At 38.0% G+C, this 22611-nt stretch overlaps 1 protein-coding gene across 2 annotated transcripts in view; it reads left to right on the forward strand.

Moving 5' to 3' along the window:
* Nucleotides 1–22611, forward strand: part of EEFSEC (eukaryotic elongation factor, selenocysteine-tRNA specific) — a 120894-nt gene that overhangs the window by 28980 nt on the left and 69303 nt on the right. For both annotated transcript variants that reach the window (XM_051627324.1, XM_051627325.1), the window contains exons 2-4: nt 3136–3343; nt 6085–6181; nt 9058–9222. In XM_051627324.1, coding sequence (XP_051483284.1) covers nt 3136–3343; nt 6085–6181; nt 9058–9222 — 470 coding nt within the window. The remainder of the gene's footprint in view (nt 1–3135; nt 3344–6084; nt 6182–9057; nt 9223–22611) is intronic.

Below are 22611 nucleotides of genomic sequence, written 5' to 3' on the forward strand. Positions count from 1 at the left end.
CTCAATTAAAAGGTCTTTTGAAGTGAGAATATTTAAATGAGACTACTCTTATATTCTGTCCTCACTTCACCTTTCCTACTTGAATCTTGCTCTTCTGTCAAAAATTCTCCAGGATTGTTGTTCCTTTTGTTGACTGAACTCCAATGTGGTAGCAAGTTGATAACTAGTGTGAGATTAATTAGGTACTGAATATGAAGTTAAATGTACTGTAAATAGTAATAGCAGACTTACATGCTACAAGGAAAAAGTGTAGTGAATGAGGTGTTCCATGTTACAAGTGACCTGGCAACTCTCCTGATTAGAATTATTAGATTTGTGAATTCCTGTGTACATCATTTTGCCTTCCGTAGATTATTTCAGTTTAGTATTGAATTAACTTTTATGTAGGAATGGAGGGCAAATAAGGAAATGGGCTTTAGAATAAAATGTAAAACTGTCTACCAGAAGATTGAGGCATTTGGAACAGGGTGAATTGTCAAAGATGGCTCATTAAAAAGCTCAGTTAAAAGTGGGAATCTAAGGAACTAAATCTCAGCATTATTTTTTTCTCTTGTTACCCAAGGATCCTGTAAACTTCATGTCTGTGCATGAGTGGACATGTACAGAACATCCTCATGCCCTGGGGAGAGTGCTGTTAAAGTTTCTGTCAATGCTGCCTTGATCTTCCCTCTGGTTTCACCGCTTGGTAGAAAAGCATCAGCTTCCCACCATGCTTGGGTGGCAGTTCCCTGCCATGCTTCCTGTTCCGTCTGGCAACATCTCTTGAACTGTGCCCAGTTAGCATGTTAAGGCTTTGGAGGAGGCACAGGAGTTGCACTGAGGCACAAGTTTGTGACTCTTGGTGTACTGCATCTCCTTGACTTGTTATGCATTTTTGTGTGGACAGTCATTATGTATTTCCATGGGTTGCTGGAGTTTTTCTGTGGACTGTACCATTTACCTTCTCTTTATCTTCTCTTTGCTATGAAAAGCCCTGAGATAAACATTCTTGACCTTCTAGCAACTGGGCTGATAACTTTTATGGCTTTTTTTAAAGTGTTGCTAATAGATTAATAAATACAACAATTACAAGTACTTGCTTTATAACAACTCTATTCAAAGCAGTTGATTTTGTGTTTCAAGATAAAGTGGCCGTTGGACTGAAAATGCACATAACGATGTAGATTTTGTCTCCTGTTGGAGGGAAGAGATACCACACCATAAACAATGCATCTTATCAGCCACCCTTTTCGAGGCCAGATTTGGATCTGGTTCCTTTGGCTCAATTCTGAAGCTTAAGGATTGCCATGCTTTTGTGCTTGTAGCAGTTAGCAAAAACTGAAGCTGTAGCATTGGTTTCTTTACTAGATGCATTTTTAAATAGTATTAATAATAAATTTGACTTCATGGTTAAGTCTTAATTACTAGTTCCCAATAATTTTAAAGATATCACCTGGGTGCTAATAATTACTGTGTGGTAGAGCTTAATACAAAATGTGTTGCGTTAAGTTTAAAAAAAAAAAAAGGTGTGCTAAGTGCATGCACTGTGAGTGTTTTGTCCCCCTGGAACTATTTTATGCTCTTCATGCTTCTATATGGTGTGTAAAGTCTGAGCTTTTGTACTGCCTTGATGATGCTTATGTTATAATTTGAGTTCTAAATGAATACAATTCTTGCAACAATGAAAACCACTTTTGAAGTTGCAAAGTCCAACTTCAATTTCTCCTGGAGAGATGCTTTAAGTGATGGGTGATATTTCTGCAAGAGCTTTGGAAATGTCATAATTATCCAACTAGCATTCTGAAGGGTTTAGCATTCATTATTACAAGATGAAAGCTTTGGTAGTTTGAAAATAGTCATTTGTAACTATAATTTTTTATTTTCTTGTTGTAGTTCCCACCCACTCAGTCACCCATGCACTTCAACCTCAGAATTATTTCCTATCCAGAGTTCATGGGAATTACAAACAAGGGTAGCTGTTGTCATAGCCATTGTAAAAGCTAAAAAAAAAAAAAAAGCAGGAGGGGAAAGGTTGTAGAGGGCAAAGGAACAAGGAACAGTTGTATTGATTTCTTGTTCTTCTGATCAAAAGCTTAAGGCAAATACTAAAAGTACTTAAATACAGAATGCTGCTATTTTGCAGGATTTCTGCCTTCTATCATAATTCAAAATGTATTTTTTGACATGGCTTTCTGGTAGTTTAGATTTTGTTTTAGTTGTTTATGCTTAAACTTTCTTGATGTTAAAGTCTTAGTTTTACTTTTTTGTTATATTCAGAATAGTTCAGTTACCTGGAATGAGACAGGAAAATTCTGACTTAATGGAATGCCCAACATTCATCAAAAGCTTCTTTGAAAACTAATTTAAATCCATGAAACTCAGGTTGCTTCATTTGAAGGATTAAGGATTCATGACAGCAGTACTTTGAAAACTAAAATAAAAATAATCCATAGTATGACAGGTAACTTCAAGTGTGGAAACTTTCCTGAAGAGATCTAAGAACTGGATCTCTTGGTGGCTGTGTACACATTCAGATGATGTACATCTGAATTGGGAGTGAATGAGAAGGGTTTAAATCACCTCTTCCTCACATTAAGGGATTGTAGGAATTAATTTGGACTAGGGGTAAACCTGCTTACGGTGATGGTCATCTTGTTTTCACTTCTGTCGAATTTTGAACTCTGAAAGAAGAAATGGTGGGAAGTGGGTGGGGGCTGAGGATTGCAGACACAGTTGTGTGGCATTTAATTGGGTCTTACTGGGCAATGATGTGTTTCTTTGGCTGTACCAGATTCTTTCTTAGCTTCTTAGATTATCTTTTTTAGTTGAGGCACATGTCATGCTTCTGTTGCTGCAAGGGTAATCTTAATTTTTTAAAAAATGCAGTGATAACATTCTTAAACCTGAACTGTTAACATGGAGGAGTATGTAAACTATCGTGCTTCCATGTTTTTTATGATTTGATTGTAGCATATAATAGCTTAAGTTCCTGAGGTCTTATTTTCAGACACAGCCATGTATTTGATATGCTCACTGTGACTTGGTTTTTTTTCTGGGTATTTGTACATATGCTGAAAGTCTTTTTATAAACTATTTAAGAAAATTATCCTTAATCTCTTTATGCTGCTGCTGTACTGACTGTGAATTCTCCTCCAGGTGCCCAGATTATTGATTTGATGATGCTTGTAATAGATGTGACAAAAGGGATGCAGACACAGTCAGCAGAGTGCTTGGTAATTGGCCAAATTGCCTGCCAGAAGATGGTGGTAGTTCTGAACAAAATAGATCTCCTGCCAGAGGGGAAGAGACAAAGTGCCATTGAGAAGATGACTAAGAAAATGCAGAAGACCTTGGAGAATACTAAGTAAGTTAACAGTAATATTAACAGCTAACTTGTACTAAAATATTCACCAAAAGTACTTTACCTGTATTTCCCTTCCAACGTGCTTCTAAACAGGCTGAGGCACCTAGCAAAGAGGATGGGGGAAATGATTACCAGAAACTCAAATGCAGTCCTGAATTTGCTTCTGCAAGTATCATATGCAGAGAAATATTTTCCTATAATGAAGCATTTGGATATAATTAAGCAGAGTGCATGAAAAAAAAGCCAAAATATCCAGGTGAAGAACTGGTGTAGTGAGAGGAGTGGTGTTTGGATGGGCTGACAACTTTTGTTGTGATCTGCCAGTCTTGTTCACTTCAGATAAAAGAATGTGTTAGAGAAAGGGGACACACGCACAATATATCAAAGCAATTTGAATCAACTGGCTTTTATAGCTGTGAGCTTGTTGATCAAATTCACAGGTAGTCCCAATAAGGACAGCATTGAGATAATAAAGTTAGGAAAACTTCAGATGAAAAAATAAGTTATCTATGATACTGCTTAATCCACATTCTATATATCAACCTTTCAAACAAATAAAACCATAAAAAAGCCATTAGATAATTATCTCTGTTCCTCATCTGTGCCAAGAAGTTAATGATTTTTTAAGAGAGTTTATCTTAAGGTTTTATGTTGTCCTTTCAAATTTTTTTTTTTCTGTTTGAATGGCAGTAATTCGGGTGGGTAATTAATTCTTGGTTTAGTCCAAGTTTGTATTGCAAATGATTGGAAAAAACCCCCCACCTTTCTAGTTGCATATTCATAAAAGGAAGACAAAATTTTGTATGGAAACTTGTGCTCAGAATTACTTTTTTATGTACATTGTTTGAATTATATCCTGGAGTGCAGTCAAAACTGAAGGGGAAGTGAATTTTTGAAACAGTTGACATTTTGAATGCAAGGTCCTTACCTCTAGCCCCCTTTGAAAGAAGGATGTGTATCAGCTGATCACAACAGCTGTGGTTTGACCTGGAGAGAAATGCTCCTGTCATAATGTTTTAATTACTAATTTGAACTCTGGATCCTAGAAATGCTCTTGTTGGATGTGTTTTTGTGTATTGTTCTCCTAACAAAAATTCAGTTTTTGCATGTGCAGTCTGTGCTTTGTGGTGCTTTGAAAGCACTGCTGACCTGGGCTTGATTATAAATTGCTTGTCCTGTTGTATTTTAGGCATGTGGTTTTTCTTGACAGCCTCTTTCCCACTTGACTTTAAATTTCCAAATGCATGTTTTTAACTGTTTCTGTATATCTAAAATACAGATTATTAGCAGGGCATATGCTTGAGACCATTTGACAGCTGAAAACATGGCAATGAGTTTTTTTTCAGGAGTAGCTCTTCCATTGGTTATTTCTCTAGGCACACAGGTGTGCCTGCACAATGCCACAGCAAAAACACATTTTTTTCCACATTTATCCTTTTATCTTTTTTCCAGTAGGGTCTAAACTCCACTGACAATAAAGAAATGAGATGGAGTAAGAGTTTTGCTGGGGCTGAATCATGTTTGGAAGTGCTGCTGAAGGTGGTATATGATTACTCAAGCTTGTTCTGGTTTAAGGGAAAAGGAGTATAGCACCTGGCTCGGCATAACTTTCTATTGGTTGCAATACAGTGCCCTAAAGTATTTGTAGGAAGATAATTTTCCTAAAGTTTTATGGTTAATACCCTTTGTCCCTAGGCACTTCAGACTTACGGCATATAAACAAAGAAAATACCTTATATGCTTGATTACTGTGTGGTCACTATGTAGAACTTAAATTTTTATCTCAAAAAGGGAGTGAACTGGAGGAAAAAGACAAGGCCTTGATAAAGAAAAAAAAAATGCAGTAGGGGTGAATGTCAAAAGGACGACCACAGTAATTACTTTTGGTCTGAATCTGTTGCGGAAGAATCAAATATCTGTGGGAACCAATCACTTTTCTGTTATTGCTGGTTATTATTCCAGTGCTTTAATATATATATATTTAAATGACTAATCTTGATTTCTGCAAAAATGCAGTAATAATTTGACTTGTAGTCTAACTTCCCTTTCCAGCAGGTAGGCAAAAGAATATCAAATTATTCAAATACTAGATGTCATTTTAGAGAGAAAAAGCGAAGTTTGTTGTGAAAAAGGCTGCTGATATTAAGGGCTTGAAGAGAAAAACTGATTGTAAGAGAAAAGCTAAACTGAGCTCAGCTGTGGAAGTATTGATCTTCTCTGACCTGTTGCATGTTTGAGACTTGTGAGTTCCATGAACTTTTATTTCAGTAGATGTAGATCTTTCCGTTGTCTGCAGATTTTGGAGTCTGCCTGCAGACCTGGGTAGGCATCGTGTGCCCTCTTGGATTTGTCTTCTATTTTGAAGTGACTCTGCAGTTAGGTTTGTCATTGTTTTAATGAACGTTGAAGACAGTGCTAGTTTCCAGGTAAAATGGCTTGAATACAAAGCCACTGCAGTGAGACTGGGTAGCAGTCCCTGTTTCTGAAAGTTTTGCTTTTGACTGCCACAGAGTCGAATCAGTAGCTAATGCTGAACAGGACTGAAGATTTCGTGGTGAGACCCAGTAGCACAGATGTGAGTAATCCAAGAAAAAAATTGTCGGTTATTAACTATGGTAGCAGAGCAGATAAATCAGAACTTGAGGGAATTTCCTTGCCTTCATTGTCAGATGAGCCTGGAATTCTCACTGACACATGTAGGAGATCTGTGGTCTAATGGTGGGAGTCTTTCTCTCTTTCAGGTTCTGTGGGTGCCCTATTGTTGCTGTTGCAGCAAAGCCTGGTGGACCGGAAGCCCCAGAGTCTGAGAATCCACTAGGTGTTTCTGAATTAATTGAGGTACCTGCTGATGTACATAATACTAATGTTAGATGTGTTCAAACTTTTCTTTAAGTCTTTTGAAGTGCACTGTATTAATATCTAGAGCTGAGGAACTCCCGCATTATTGTAGGTTTTTTTAAGGAACCTGATTTTTTAGGGATTCCTTCCAGTGAATGGAGAAGTTGAGGTTGCATGGCCCAAAAGTGGATCTCCTTTTTCAACTACTACTATGCTTCCGTGTCTTGGAATAGCTGTGTATAGCTATTATACGTGTGGTTAAATTAATTTTAAAGTTGTAAAGGATTATGAAGCATAATGAATAAAATAGGCTTAAAATTCTGCCAAATCCCTGCTGGGTGGTGTTGTACAATTGTACCACAGTTAAGAAAACAGCGGAGTTGTTAAGTCAGACACTCGGAAGTTACATATTGGGAATTGTCTTCTTCCTTTGTGTGTGTCTTGTGATCCAGTGTTTAAGGGCATGATTCTTTAAACAATCCTTACCTTGTTCCTTGCACAGGATGGACAGGGCTCAACTAGTGAGCAGGTAGTCTGTATTTTACTTTAATTCTCTTTGTGTGTGTGGCCTCATGACTCTATTCAAAGACTGTATTCAGAATTCTGCATTCAGAATGATTAATTTCCTCCTGGACTTCTCTTTGGCACACATCACTGTGGTCTTTGAACACTTGGCAAACAGTTGATTTACTTCCAAAAGACTTACAGGAAGTGTCGAGGTGACTTTAATCCGTATTTAGACTAGGAAGCTGAGGCATGAAGGAGTTAGGTCCACTGAATTTTTACTAATTTTGGTTGCCAAATTTAAGGAAACTAGGAGCTCTTTTGGGACAACCTTGTGTTCAGACCATAGTACCTCCCAATTTTGATTGCAATTGTGAATGCTTAGCACTGCTGTTAAGCTTTGGCCTTTCTCTTTGGATAGTCTGAGCTGTACATGGTCAGTGACTATGTGGGAAGTTCATTTTTTTTTTTTTTTTAAGACAATACATGGGAATTATTGCATAAGCAAGTGCAGAATCCCTTCTCTGGAGAAGCACCACTTGCCTTCATGATGAAACCATCTTTCTCTGTGATACTCTGCCTTGCTTACTGCATGCCTTGCATGTCTGCAAAAGATAAAAGCATGGCTTGGATTTACCCTGTGCCTGAAATAAGGTACGGCCTGGAAAAAGCTATATGATTGTATGACTAACATGTTGGACCTATATGAGCAAGAGGAGACTAAGCAAACTGATTCCTAGTTCCAGCAATGTAGGTTTCTTGGGTTTGGTTTTTCTTTTCAGAGTGGGAGAGAGTAAATTCTCAGGCTTTCAAAAAAACTAAGTTGCACAGTAAGTTACGTGGCAGGGAGCTTTTACTGTGAAGGACAAGACACTTAAAATAACTGTGTGAGAGCATTTTTTAGTTTTTAGTAGACTTGTCACCCTTTCTGCGAGTATGTTTTAGGGAAAAATCATATCTTTGCCCTGGAAGGGTGTTGCTGTTTGCAGGCAGCAGAAAAGTAGTCCTACAACAGAGGCATGATTCTTTGCAGATTTGTCAAGGTCTGATTTGGATGCTGCCAGGTTTAAAATACTTGTAAATTGCTAAAGTTAGGGTGTAGCACCAGTCATCAAAAATCTAGGGATGCCTGATCCAGGGCAGCCTGGCTTGTACAAAGGCAGGATATTTCACAAAGCTGCTGAACACTGAATGTTGTCCTGCCTCCCAGGCATGTATGGCCTGTGATAGGCATGGGGGTGTGACGTGTATGTCCTTAATGTAGACTTAGCAAGAACCAGACTGTCCACAGCAGTGTTTGGAGAGCTGGAGATGGGCAAATCCTTAGTCCTGTCTTCATACAGTTCTGACTAGGTGCACTGAGATGTTCCTCAGGGTTAAAGCCTTTGAAGGAAATATCGATGTTGCAGCTGTTTCTGTCAACTTTGAGACCTAATATTTAGAAGAGCTGGCAAATGCTGTGTGAACCCTGCTGTTGAGCTTTAAGGTATTATCCTTTCTGTCCTAGATAAGAGACTCTTTTCATTGTTCTGCCATTGCAACTTGTGCTTAACCTGTGGTTTCTGACCTTAAAAGCAGTCAAGGCAGTGCCAAGTTTATGTGCTGATGTTCTAAGAGAGGCAGAGATCAAAAGTGATTTGAGGCGGGGGTGAATTGGTTCCTTTGAAGCACTGTTGGCTACATGACTGCATTTCTATAATTAAGGTCTTCTGTTTGATAGATTTAAAAAAAAAACAACATAGTATTTGTCAGCAAAACAGAAATCCTGAACTTGGAGAATTTATCTGGAAAATGGTACTTATGTAGCTATTTTTTGTAGTGGTTTTATTTTAAGAAGCATTAACAGAAATCTGAAGGGGAAGTTGACTTTGAAAACTTAACCCAGTATAATAGTTTTCCTGGGAGGGAGGCAGGGATGGGCTTTATGGAGCACTAATATCAGTATAAGTTCATTTTCACAAGATCCAAAAAAGCTGAAGTAGCAAAATGCACTGTAAAATTGTACTTTTGGTGTGTGCGTGGGGTGAAGGTGGAAGTACAGTTGTTTGTTTTCTCTTTGCTTTGCTGCAGTGTTTATATTGAGTTTGGCAGCAACTTTATTGCCAGTGCAGTTTTGCTAACCAAGCTAAATGTGCAGCAGCAAATCTTTCTAAGGCAGAAAATCGAACTGTTCCTGCTGCTCAGTGTGCATCTCCTCTGTGGCACACACAGTTCACTTGACATTGGTGTGTTCTAAGCTCACCAGGAGATGCCTGAAATTGGCAAAAAATGCAAGTTAGTTCAATCAATCATCCACTTGCCTTCCTTTTGCTGTATGGCTGTCATGGCTTTTCACCCAGGCATGGTGCTGCTTTTATCTTTTTATTTTTCAGGTCCTGAAGTCTCAAGCTTACCTGCCATCAAGGGACCCCTCAGGACACTTCCTTATGGCAGTTGACCACTGTTTCTCTATCAAGGGTCAAGGCACAGTGATGACAGGGACTATTCTTTCTGGCTCTGTTAGCCTTGGTGACAATGTGGAGATTCCTGCCCTGAAGGTGAGTCTCTCATTTTCACTCCCCTCCAATTTTCCTGATAGAAAGAGAGACTTAACAAAGAATTGTGTGTTCCTTTCCAGTCTGAAATTATTCAATTATATTGTCTGTCCTTTTTTTTGGTACTCTACTATATGAGGGCTTATAAAAGGAAGACAGATTTTTAAATAAGGCAGCTTGTGAAGTTACCTGCTCTGTTTTAGTTGAATGAAAAGAAGGCAGACCTAGATTAGCATGTTAAACTTTCCAAGTCAGAAAAGCAAGGTGGGCATCTTTCCAAGACAGGATGTGCCTAAGGACTGAACGAAGTTTGAGTGAGGTTACTTTCATTTGAGACGTGTTGCAGTGAGAAGGTCTGCAAAAGAATCTGAGTAGATAGGTTTCCTGAAATGTCTGGGAGTGAAGGAAATGACAGGAAGAGGGCACTGAAATGCTTGGTGCACATTCTCTTTGTTTGCTGGGGCTTTAACTGATGTCAGCATGTTCTGGGAGAACTTCTGGGATGCAATTGGTGGCTTGTTTCCATTGGGCTTTTTAGAGAGCCTGTAGAAAGTCAAAAGGCCTTTCAGTGGCCTTTGAACTGCCTAACTGTTGTTACTATTTTATTTCCTTAAAATATATTTATCCGTTGAAAGAAAACGGGGTGACTTTAGGCTTGGAACAGATGAAGCCTATTTCACAGATTTTGAACTGCTAATTTGAGCTGCTCAGAGTTTCCTTTTTTATTAATTGGCCAAAATGAGTCAAGATTTTTGGCGCATTTTGCAGCTGCCAGTTAAAGCAGACCCAGCCAGTTACATCTGTGAGTAGGTAGCTTTTGGCTGAACAAGGCTGGATGGGGCCACTTTTGTGCTGTCAGTGTTATCCTCAAGTTGTGTTACTCTAAGGACCTCACTCTTTCATTGAGTGAACATGCTGCTATCTCGTTTTTGCTTCTACATTGTGGGCAAGCGAAGGACTGAGCGGGGTATTCTGGTTTTACCTGAAATATTTTGCTGATAGCTGCTACAATTCTGGTCAGCCTGTTCTGTGATAGCTGTGGCCATCTAGTTTATATTGTAGTCCTTTGTAAAAAGGTGGTTTTCATAGTATGTACCCCATCAGGTCTGCTTTGCCAGTGGAGTTCCTCACTGCCCATGTTCTCATTTGCAGCATACAGCCAGTTCTGGGAGTCAAGCTTATAACTCCAGCAGGGAATGTGCTATCTGCTGAGTTTGTAGCTCTGGTTTCCATCCCTCCTGCTTTTACCTTGTCAGTGTTCCTTCCCTTTTCAGTTGTGTCCTGCTGCTGTCCTGGGGCAGCATGCATCAAGGGGTCCAAGGAGGGACAAGTAGTTAGGAGCATGAAGCTGATAAGTGGTGGCTTCTGACCAGCAGTGGCCTTATGTAGCTGGTTAGCTACTTTGCTTTTGGCATAGCACTGGCCAAGCTTCCTGTTGCATTGTGCTCTGGGAGATGGGGGAGAGACAGAGCACAGTCTTTCTTACAAAAAAAGATTGCGTAACTCGATTATATCTGGAAATGACTGGTCAGCTCTTCATGTATAGTCCAAGAATGTTTTGCAGAATTATGTTTAGGAATTACTCTGCTCTTTGAGAATCCATATGAAGGGGAAAATGACAAAAATATAGTTGCATATTGCAAATGGGTGTTTAGAAGAACAGAATGGAAGACTTAAGTCAGATTTTTAAAAGATGCTTTCTTCCCAAGTGACTGGGGGGGGAGCACTGAAGTGAAAGGCAAGGTAGTAGATGAACAGGTCATTGACAAAGAGAAGCCAGATCACTTGGCTTTTATAGCACTGGAAATTTCCTTCAAAGCTTCAGTTATTTCCAGTTGCTCTTAGTGAATTAATCCTTCCATCACCTGGTGTGACACAGATGTGTCCTTAGCTTTGAGTGGTAATAGCGGGGGGCAGAGTGTTGCATTTTTTGCCACTCACAGCTTGTGAATATTCATGCTCACGTTGTACAGGTATGGAAACTGAGGCACAGAAAAAGGCAGGGACTTTTGTAAGTTTGAGTTGTGTTGTACTTAGCCCTGCTAGCATCATACAGAACTGGGTTAGGATACCTACAAGAGGTCAAACCTTTCTCAGGCCTACAAGGTAATGGAGGAAGCACATTTCACAACACATTGTGGTTTATGACTCTCTCTGACCTTTTTTTGCCCTGACCCTGTGGTAACTGAGATTGACAGCTGGTGCCCACTGGGCATTTAGGGACATTACAAACCAGCTGCTTTTTAAATTTGAGGAACCCTCTCACCAAATGAAGTGGCATCACCTTCCAGTTCTACTAATGGACTTCGACATCTTTGACCGCTTGAACCTGCACAAAGGAGGGACACAGCAATTAAAAATAAACAGTGACATTCTCAAACGCCCATGCTTGCTCTGATTGAGGCTGAGAGCACCAGCAGTGCATGGATTCCTTTATGCTGTTGCCTATGTAAATTGCCATCTGGGGTTGATTATCCATATAGCAAAGAGAAAAATTATATATATATGAGTTTGGCAAAAAGCTTTGACACAGCAAACAGTTCAGTCTCCAATTGAGTTAGTACTGTTTGCTCACTAGCACCTGAAATCCACCTTGAAGAGCACGAACCTATGATTTCTGCAGCAAAAACAGTGTTGGCAGAATTCTGGATGTTCTGCAAGTATTTTTTTTGGTGGTCTTTCAATCTCTACAGTCTTCCAGTTTATGAACTGTAACAACTCATGACATTTTTATTTCTGCTTTATAAAAGTTCCTGGAGTTTGAATATTAAGGATTTTTTTCAGTGTAGATGGATTTTATTTTTCTGATGGGTTTGGTGATAATAACTTCAAAATATTTATGTATATTTTATTTCATTTAATTGAGCATGAATGTCAAATTCTAGTGCTGTTGTCTTTTTATAGCATGCTTTAATTGAAACAGTGTCGCTTTTTAATGAGGAAGAGGCACCTCTGCCTGCCTTATCCAGATAAAAAAATAAATCGTAGTAGCTTAAGAACAGCAGCTACTTGGAAGACAAGAACCAGGACTTTCGATCTTATCTTTGGTTGTCTCAAAACAAATAAGAAATGCTTATGTGAAAAGTAATTCATGGATGTTGTATGGTATGTGGTCTTCCTTCTCCCCAGTGTCAGTGGTTCTAGCTTTGGATTACAGTTGCAAGCACACTGGAAGACTGGGTAAAGCAGATGATATTTTAATATTCCTTTAAACATGTCTTAGGGCACAGAGAATGTTCCAGGTTGCTTAATAAGAATGACTCTCTGTCTGAAGAGTTGTGAAAGATCATAAAAAGGTCAAGTCTGAACTGAGTGAGCAGGCAGAGACTGATGCACGCAAAGAAGGGGATAAAATCTGGTCATTCTGCAACAGTTGACTCAGCATTGCCTGACCTGGGATCAGGTGCTGCAGGTTTAGAGCAGCCACAGAGCAGGAACATGGCAGCCAAGTACAAAGACCACTGTTGGGTTTTTTTCAGGACTTGTACAAAGCAGAAACTTCTTTTTGCTGGATATTCAAGTTCCTGTCTGTTCTGTTGAACGTAATTACTGACAAATGTCAGGTCAAGTTGATGTGAGCTGGACAGTGATTGGAGGTTAAGGGCTTCATTGGAGCCTAGATAAAAGTAGAGATGCTACCATTTTGTGTTGTGTTTTGTCCTAAGTTCACAAGTGCCTTGAAAGCTGAGCAGCTGTGTTATTGGTGAGCAGTTACAGTGATGTTTTTCTTTAGAGGATGTGATTTTTGCTGTGTGCTGAAGCTGAATAATGTATCTGGTGTAATGGAGTACAAGGTTATTTGTTGTGTAATAAATCATATGGGCACCCAACCATTGGAGTGACCTTGGAAGGTGCCTCTTTAGACAATCAGATTTTTTATCTGCTTGGTGTGGCTGAGCTGCTATCATTAAAGGGGAATAGGAATATTCAAACCAGGCCCAACCTTCATTATCCCTGATGTTTGCAGAAGACAATTGCTTGTATTAATGTTGAGCATTTCAATCTCAAAAGTAACAAGTGTGTTTATGAAATGTTTCTCTTGTATTAGAGTTGTCACCCAGGTGTTTCCCTGCTCTGATACACTTTCACCAGGTCACCTGACACATCAAATACAAAAATGTGAGAAACTTGCTTCTGTTTATCTAGTCAACTCTTCTAGTAAATTTTTGTCAGTTTGAACCAGTAGTGGATTCTGTTTTGGCAAGGGCCTATTCTCTGGTAAGTTATATTGACTTTATGAACTTCTAAGAAGCATAATTTTGTAAGTGTGATACTGAGAAGCTTCATGTATTTCACAATATGATAAGACTTTTGGTTTTTTTTAAAGCTTTGCTGTTGGCTAGATAACCTTGGTCTGTTATTTTGGCAAACATTCTGTAGTTTTTATGGCTCATTCAATGAAAAAAATCTCCAGTGTCTGATAGAATAACCCAAGTAGTGTTTGCAAGGATATTTCCTTTAAACTACTGTAGCTATTAAAATCCTAACAGATATATCTGCTTTTTCCAATATGAGTACTTCAGCCTGATGTCTCAAGACATCTGATTAGTGAGTTTTAGTATATAAATGTAGTAAGAGCTAATTTAGTGAGTTTTAGGACTTTTTCCACAGAGTTGCACAGGTAAATATTGTCAGAGAATATTTAAATCTCAGAAAACTAAGTTGGATCAAACCACACTGAGTTGGATCACAAAAAGATTTGTATGTGGACTTTTGTGGTGAAATCCTAGTTTTTACTACTATCATTTTGAGTTCTTTGGATCTCATATACCCCTTCTGAATTTCAGGACATCTTGACTGGTTTTTGCATAGCAAGGAGATAGAAGTCTTGCTAATTCTTGGAGAGGTTTTCTGAATGCTGGTTTAACTATTTTTTTAATGTTTCTTGGGTTTTTTCTTGCCCAGTATTGATATAAAGAGTTTTAAGATGCTGTTAGTCTGCTAGGGAAGAAGTCTATCTCTCCTTGAGTGTTTTCATTGAAATGCTGTGCAGAAAGGCAGTTGAGAGAATAAGGTTGGAGGAGAGAATCAATAAAACATAACTGATAAAATATTGAAAAGGCATTTAAAATACATGGGTGATAAAATACAAGACTCCTGAATCCTAAATCAATAAATTTAACACATACACATGTTATACATAGAATTTAATTCAGTACAAGTATTAAATGGTTTCTTTAATTGTCTGCCACTTCTAAAGCATGGGTAGTGTTTGGAGATTTTCTCCTTTCCTAGAAAACATCAGCATGAATCCTACTGGTTTTGCATCTGCTGCAGCATTTACTTAAAAGCAAAACATGCAGGATTTGGCTTATACTGAAAAGTACTTTGCTTTCAACATTTAGGATATTATCAGTTGTTTTGGAAGAATTAAACTCCTCAGCACAGTTCTTTGTGGTTAAGTAAAGGATTAAAGATCTGATCCAGTGCCTGTGGAATGAAATTTAGAACTTGCAATAAAAACTTCTCAAATCTTTTTGGCTCGATCTCTTAAGGGAATAAAAGTAGCAGATGCTGAGCTCATTTTTTCAAGATCAGTTCCCTCATTTTCCATGTCCATGGTTTTGTAACTTCTTACTGTGTGTTTTGGGGTTTGTTTTTTGGTGTTATTTTAAACTGTGAACTAAAAAAAACCCACAAACAATACCAGGCCTACAACAACCAAAAGAACAACTCAACTCCAAAGAAGAGAATCCACTTGAATTTTGTATTGAAGAAAAAAAAGGAAGAAAAATTCTATTTAACTTTAGACTTTAAGGCTCAGGAATAAAAAAGCTCAGAGATCTGTATGTTGCTGTTCTTTCACAACCTGTTCCTGAAGTGTGGTGGTTTAGTTCATATCACTTCTACTTGTTTATTTTAAGTATTATATAGGAACTGTAAAAAAAGGGAGTAAGTTAAAGAACTTTATGTTAAGGTTTGTTTTATTTAGGACCAAGGATAAGATATAACAGAAAGGGAGCTGGATCCATATAGTGAGGTTTTTAACTTTTTTCTACTTGGTCAGAGCAGAAGGGAAGGAAGCCAGGGGAGAGCAGCCAACCTGAGCAGTGCTAATCCAGACCATATACTGTGTTTTTGGAGCTTGTGTGTCTAATGTGATCTCTGTAGGCAGAGAAGTGGACTAGTCTGTGCTGGCCAATTAACTCTTCAAATACTAAAATTAATCTGCAGCTTTTCTTGGAGGTCTAGATGTACCCTGTGCTCCTTGCCAGCTAGAGACAGCTGGGACACAGATTGCCTTCTAACGGATTAGAAAAATTACCCCAAGTATGCAGATTTCTTCCTAGGTTGGATCTGAAAGGGAAGAGATTTGTGTGGAGCTTCTGCCTTGCTTCTATCCATTTAAACCATCTTTAAATGACTGACTGGGATCCAGGCTGCATATGGAAGTGCAGTGTTGCTGGAAGCAGTACTGTTTCTCAAGGTAGAATTTAACTTCTGCAGTATTTCTGATACTGATAGCTTGTTCAGGGTTATCTGCAATGCTGACTGGTTGTAGTTAGTGCAGGAGATAATGGGAAGTGTGTATTTAGTGCTATTGCCCCATGGATAATTTTGCCTTTATTTAGAAGGGGTAGAGAGTTGTTACTGCCTAAGAGCTGGTATGCTATTCAGTGAGCCCAAAATGAAAAAAGTACACAATCATCTCGACTCTGAAGAGATGAAAATACTGTGTGAGGTGAGCATCATATTTATTGCAATGACTGAGTTTGTTAGATAAAGTGTGTTTTTTCTGTCTAGATTTCAGTGAATCGTTTGTCTCATGGGAACTGGTAGAAAAGCAAGTTGTTAGAGAAATACAAGGTGGGAAAGAAATGGAGTTGAAGAAGAGGGCACCAATGGACTAACAGGAAAATTATACAGGTAGAGTTGTTCTGAGGTTGGTCTTGGCACTGAAGTGTAATAGGTTCACTAGTGACTGCATGTACTCTTGTGTGTGTAGGCATTCTCCCCTCTAGTGTGCCTCATTACTGTGCTCTCCTGGGCAGTGCAGACTGGCAGGTGTGACTGCCAGGTGTAGTCTGTGATGCTCAAGTATTCTGTAGCTCTTTGTGAATTATCACAGTACTGGGTTGTTGAATCTGTGAAGGGTCAGTATCACTGTATGAAGGAATGTACTGATAGGATGAGGGGGACTGGCTTTAAAATGGAAGAGGGTAGAGATTTACGTTAGGTTTTTGGGAAGAAAAATGTTAGTGTGAGTGGTGAGACACTGGAACAGGTTGCCCAGAGAAGCTGTGGATGCCCCATCCCTGGAAATCTGGATAGGCCTTTGAGCAATGTGATGTAGTGGGAGGAGTCCCCTGCCCATGCAGAAGGGTTGCAAGTAGATGATCTTTAAGGTTCCTTTCACCCCAAACGATTCTGTGACATTATGATTCTATGAAAGGGTAGCACAATTTGAAAAGTGATGTTGGTGTAAGTTAGACTAGTGAGCAATTTGGCTTCAGCACAGCAACGTATTGAAGGATAAGCAAATATGTAGGTTTGTGACTTCAAAACATTGTTGCAAGAACCATGTTATCTAATAAGCTATGAAGGCGACACCTGACATTTACAGAATCACAGAATAATTTTGGTGGGAAAAGACCTTTAAGATGAAGTCAAACCATAACCTAACTCTACTAAGTCTAGTGCTTAAACCATGTTCCCAAGCACCACATCTTCATGTCTTTCAAACATCTCTAGGGTTGGTGATTCAACCACCTCCCTGGGCAGTCTGTTCCAGTGTTAATTACTCTTTCTGTGAAGCAGTTTATTCTGGATTTATCTGTGCTGTAACTCTATTCTTCTGCTCGTTTTACTTTTTTCTCCTACCTATTTACATCTTTTTTTCATCTCTGGCTTCTTTTCCAGTCTCCTAGTTTGCTCTTTAGAGTGGCTGATATTTTCTCCTTACACCATAAATGAACAAAACCACATATCCTGGGACTTAGTAGGTCACATGTTCCCTGTCGAACAGTTGCTGCTCCAGTGATCAAGTGTTGTGTTTTTGAGTTTGTGTACCCTGGAGTTCAGGATTAGTTTGAAACTGAGTTAATGGACATTGCTATAGTAATCACAGGATTTCATCCAAATGCCTTTTTTGTTTAAACTTTATGGTAACTTTTTAAAGCAAAGGATGGCTGGTTTGTGTTTGCATAACTTGTTTGCTTAAGCATTGCTGCTGCCAGGTCATTAACTTCATTTTTATTTCTTTTAATTTATCAGGTAGAGTTGTTCTCAATCCAGTTCAATTGAAAACAGACCCACATGCATGTACACATACTTTTGAGCAGGAATCTTAGTGGAATGCTTGACTAATAGTTGGAAAGGTAGCCTCCAATATGGTAAACATGGCTTTCCCACTGCATTCCTGCTGTGACTGTAGCTTCAGTATGAGTAGGCTTAGTTAGGGCAGTGAGTAACTATCAGGTTTTAAATATTTAAGTTCAAGTGCTGGAGGCTTTGGCAAAATTTCAGGAATTGAGTAAAGGAAGGGAATGTCACTTTTTATTCTTCCTTGTTCATCCATATACAGGAGAATTCCTCATTTGATCAGGCTCTTAACATTGTATTAACTGAGCCATGGTCTGTATGTTAACAAAGTTATGCTCAGATCTGAGCACTGGTAAAAAACTGATTTGAGTATTCAAAATATTATTTAACCAAGACTGTTGAAGAGAAACTTCCAAATTTGACCAAGAGACAGAAGAAAATGGAGGAATGCATAAGTACCAGGAATCTATTAGTCTATCACTTTCTTAAACTATTACTATAAGATTCTTATTACTATAAGACTCCATTTATAAAACTCTAAATTTTATTCTTGGTTGCTACTATGAAAATCATGTGAGAATTGACTTTGCTTTTTAAAGGTTTGTTCACCTCATCACCTGAATCTGTTGTCTTATGCCTGTGATAATAACGTGTTGTTGAGACTAAATGTAAGATGCAACTCTTCACTAGAGTATTCCTATAATTTACTAATCTAATAGCTGGTGCAGTTTGAAATGAAAGAAAAATAGTGAGCCAATATCTTTACAGTATTAGCTGGAATAATATAATTATGTTAGCTGCCTAGATAGTACTGAGATGAACATGATACGAATGCCTAGATACAGATTTTCATTTGCAACTGTCTGAAATGAAAACTACAAACTCCCAGGCTCTTCATGGATGTAAAGATTAGCTTGAAAGCATGTGCCAAAAAATGCAATTGCTTTTTCTTTAATGAATAAATAATCAAGAATAAATGTTTCACACTTTAGAAATCACACGGAAAGGTCAAATAGCCTTTTGAAAGAGTCACTCTAGCTAATACATCTTTAAATGTTTAAAATGTAGACTTTACAGCTATCAGACCTCTCTGAAAGTTAGATTTAGTAATTGTCTTCTGTCTGGCAAGCTGTTTTTAAAGCTATATTCTGTATATAGTGTGTGTAATAGATTGTGCAAAAGAATGGCAGGGATGGCCTTACTCCTTGTTCAGTTTAGATGCCAGAAATCAGCCATGAGAACAGATTAACTCATTGGAAGCAGTGACCTTGTTACATGTCTAGACATCAACTTTTTTTTTTCAACAGGAGAGAAGTACTGAAAATTTTTCAGAAGCTTGTTTAACACTCAAGTTTTGTGAGGTTTCAGAACCTCTTAAATTTTTCTGCTCTTTCTTGGTATTCATCTGCTTTTTCTTCTTGATTTCAATTACTATGTTGTAATTGCTTTTCTTAATATTATATAAAGAATCTCAATAGACCCTTATGCTAACTATTCCTAGAAGAGGCTTTTTTGGTCAGATGTGCAACATCTAGTACATAGGACTGCAACAAGTTAAATGGTGGCTTATGAAAGAAATACATGATGGATTAATTGAGTTTTGAAATATGGGTATTATTTATGTGGTGTTTTCTTTACCTTGTTGAAGACATTGATCCTTCTTGTGGAGCTTAGTTAACAATAATTTGAAGTCTTCAGGGAGTGAGGAATATGCAGGTATCCCACAAACACTCAAAACAACAGAAAAGAGGGAGAAATTTGAAAAAATAAAGGATGGAAATAATTACCCAATACAACTAAAATAAATGCCTGGTTTGGCCTTCAAATCAATGTGAAATAACATCAGTTCCTTTAGTCTAAATGCAAAGACATGTGCAAATCTTTGTAAAAATAAAACAAAACACAGAAAAAAAAATTCAGCCTGGGTTTTGTGTTGTGGGGAGAACTGGAGTTATGATTTGGTTGAATAAGCAGAATGTTTCATACAAAATGTATTTTTTATTTCAAATGTTTCTTTTCTGTTGTTGATTTGATGCTTTTGTTTGGGGAGGAACAGTTGTTTGTATAAAACATAGTAAAGTAGGAAGGACCCTCAAATTAATGCTTCACTCTAGTCTTACGTTAAGTATCTTTGCCCGAGGGAGGATTTTAATCTCTTATGGGTGGAGGTGGAGGAAGTTCTCCAATGTGGTGGGGTCCTAACTTGCTCTGAGACCTCCTCTGAAGCTTAATGTGAGCCTGAGATGCTACATGAGATTTGAAGTTCAACATAATTTATTCTGATGTGTTAATATTTCTCGGGCATGAAGTTCCTTGAATAGTGGGACAGTGGTGGAAATCTCCAAATCACGTGTCTGCTTTCTGCTTTTCTTTTGTTCAGAAAGTCCTCACAAATTAAGAGTTCTAAGATACATTTGTGTTCAAACGCCTTTTTGTAGTTCAAAATTTTTTCAAGTCTTTCCTTTTATCCTTGCTATGTTTTCCTTTTTGCTTTTACTGCCCATCCATCCTATATGTTGAGGTTGTTGAACTCCTGTTTTTAAATCTGCTTTCCTGATGTGTGGTATGTGCAGACAGCACCTAAGTGACTCTCTTCTCTGAGATCACAGGCTCCATCCCCACTTTTAGAGAGGCTCTCAAAGATGTTAAAATCTTGGAGGGGGAATCTTTGCCAACTTCAGGTTTACAGTGGGGTTAGAGATAACAGGGTAATAAGAGCACCAAGAATATGTTTAGGGAAGACAATTGTGGCTTGAATAGCCTCTGCCTCTTTAAAAAATACGTATGCTGAACTGATGTGGTGGATTCCCAAACACTCAGGCTATCTTTTTATCTTTTTTTTTTTTTAAAGACCCTAATTTTCTTGTAAAAACAGAAATGTGAAGGTAAGGGTTATTCACTTTTTACATTATTGTCAGGGGTTGGGGGCTCATTTTTTACACAAGCTTCCTGTTTTAATTTTGGTAAGAAAAAGCAAAAACATAATAAATGATCAGCTGTGCTTTTTTATAAGTCATTATTCTAATTCTTGTCTATCAAGATTGCATGAAGCTAATTAATATTGGCAAGCTGTTATAAAGGTTCATATGTTGGAAGAGAGATGGGTAAAGCAATTTTTGCATCAGATGTAAATGGGAGGAAGAAAGGAAAGTTAACGTTAGGGCATAGTTTTGTGGTTATGGTGTGACTCACAAGAAAGACCCAGACCATCTGACATGTACATTGCAAACAGTTGTAAAAACATACCATTAGATATCCACAATGTGTAGTGGGCTGAGTTAATGTTATTTTGAATCCTTAATGTTAGTTATCTGGCACAGCGAGTCTGACTCCACAAATCAAATGTTACATTCTTGCTTTTTGTTTTACATTACCATGTTGTGCCTGATGAACAAGGTCCTTTCTTATCAATTTGGCAGTGAAGTTTTAATCCTGCCTTTGATTTGTTCAGTCATCTAGCTTTGCTGACACCAACCCAGCCTTTTGACTTGACTTGGGAATTAGACCAGCAGAGAGAATACAGTGATGTGATTACAAGTTTTATAATTCCGCACAGTGCTTTACAGTCTTATTTTTTTTGGTATTTTCCTGCATATGGAAAATCAAATTTACAGAAGGTTTAGGTCTATGTTTGATCATATTTTTGTTTTCCTTATTGTCTCTCTAAATCTAAAATTGTGTGATGATGATTTTTCCCTGATGTGAAACTTCAGAATTTTGAATCTGTTTGGCCTCTACCTGTATCTCAGTATGATCATGTAGAAAAAGATTCCTGTATCTCCCTTATGTTTCATATACCATTGAAACTTCTTGAGAACCTTTGTTCAGAATTTGAATTCCTGTATTTTGCTTTCAGTTTTTAAAAGTAATGGCTCCTGTATTGGATTCTGTAGCTTCAGTCTTGGCTCAGAAGGAGACATTATTAACATTTAATAGCTTTAAAAGAAGCTTTTTGGAAACTACAGGATCTGTGCTATGTGCTCCATGTAAGAGGTTTTTTAATTTTCATTTCAGAAAAAGTTCAAAGCTATAAAGATGCCCTTTTGACTCTTCTTTGTGATAGTGAGCTTTAGTATCAGGTTCTGTTTGACCGAGTTAAGGCTTCATTCTGTCTTTAAGTAGATTCCATCTATTGTTTTTTACTTGTGTTTGTAGGTCGAATAATAAGACTTTGATAGATTGATACTGTATTGCTACAAATGGCATGTTAAAAAGTTCTTTCTCATATCTAGCAATTGTAACAAGTGGGATTTGGTTTGAGAAACTGTACTTGTCTCCTGCACTGATAATAAGAGGAAAGTACTTTTCAGAGTGCACAGAGAGATGGCACAGGAAGTCTGGAAAGGCAAGTGTGTGCTGGCTTTTTTGTGGGGTGGTAGTTCTTTATTTTGTCTTGTCAGATTTTTCTAATACAGGTGCTGAAAGTTAGTCATAGAGGAAAACAGATTGTCAGAGATAGCGATTATTGCAGTTACCCCTCAATTAATTTGCAGCCACAAGAGCTCAGTGTTCATGTGAATTGGGCTGTGTTTGTTTAATGATAGATCGAGTTGTTTAATGGTGAAGGCCAATGAAGAACTGTAACTGGATTTTATTTGTGTTTCTAAAATGGTGCTCCAACTGCTTGGAACTCATGAAAGTAACACCTCTAGCCCTGGAGAAAAAGATAACTTGTCTAAGACTTTCCCCTGCTATATTTAAGGAGCATATTAGATGTGTTTCTCATATGCAATTTTTTTGTGTGGAAATTCTATCTAGTTTGAGTTCGTAGCACTCTGATAATGATCAGAATCCTGCAATAATGAAAAATAAATCAGTGCTGGAACAGGGAAATATTGGGGCTTTTGAACTTTCAGAGTAATCTTTTATGGTGTTTTTGTTCATAAATGCAACAAGCTTTAGTTTCTGTGAAGCAGACGGCTCAGAAAATGGGAGAAGCTGAAACCAGCACAGGCAGGTGTTGAGCAAATGTCTCCAATGAGCTCTCACAAGGGTTGTGTTATGGATCTTTGATTCTTTTTATTAGTCTGCTCAGAATCTCACTTCTTGGATTTGGACTTAATTGCTGGGTGATTCTGTGACATAAAAATCCAGATGTATACCTGTTGCTTAAATCTGATTCTGGCCAGT

This window comes from Apus apus, chromosome 9, assembly GCF_020740795.1.
Source record: "Apus apus isolate bApuApu2 chromosome 9, bApuApu2.pri.cur, whole genome shotgun sequence".
Classification (NCBI taxonomy): Eukaryota; Metazoa; Chordata; class Aves; order Apodiformes; family Apodidae; genus Apus; species Apus apus.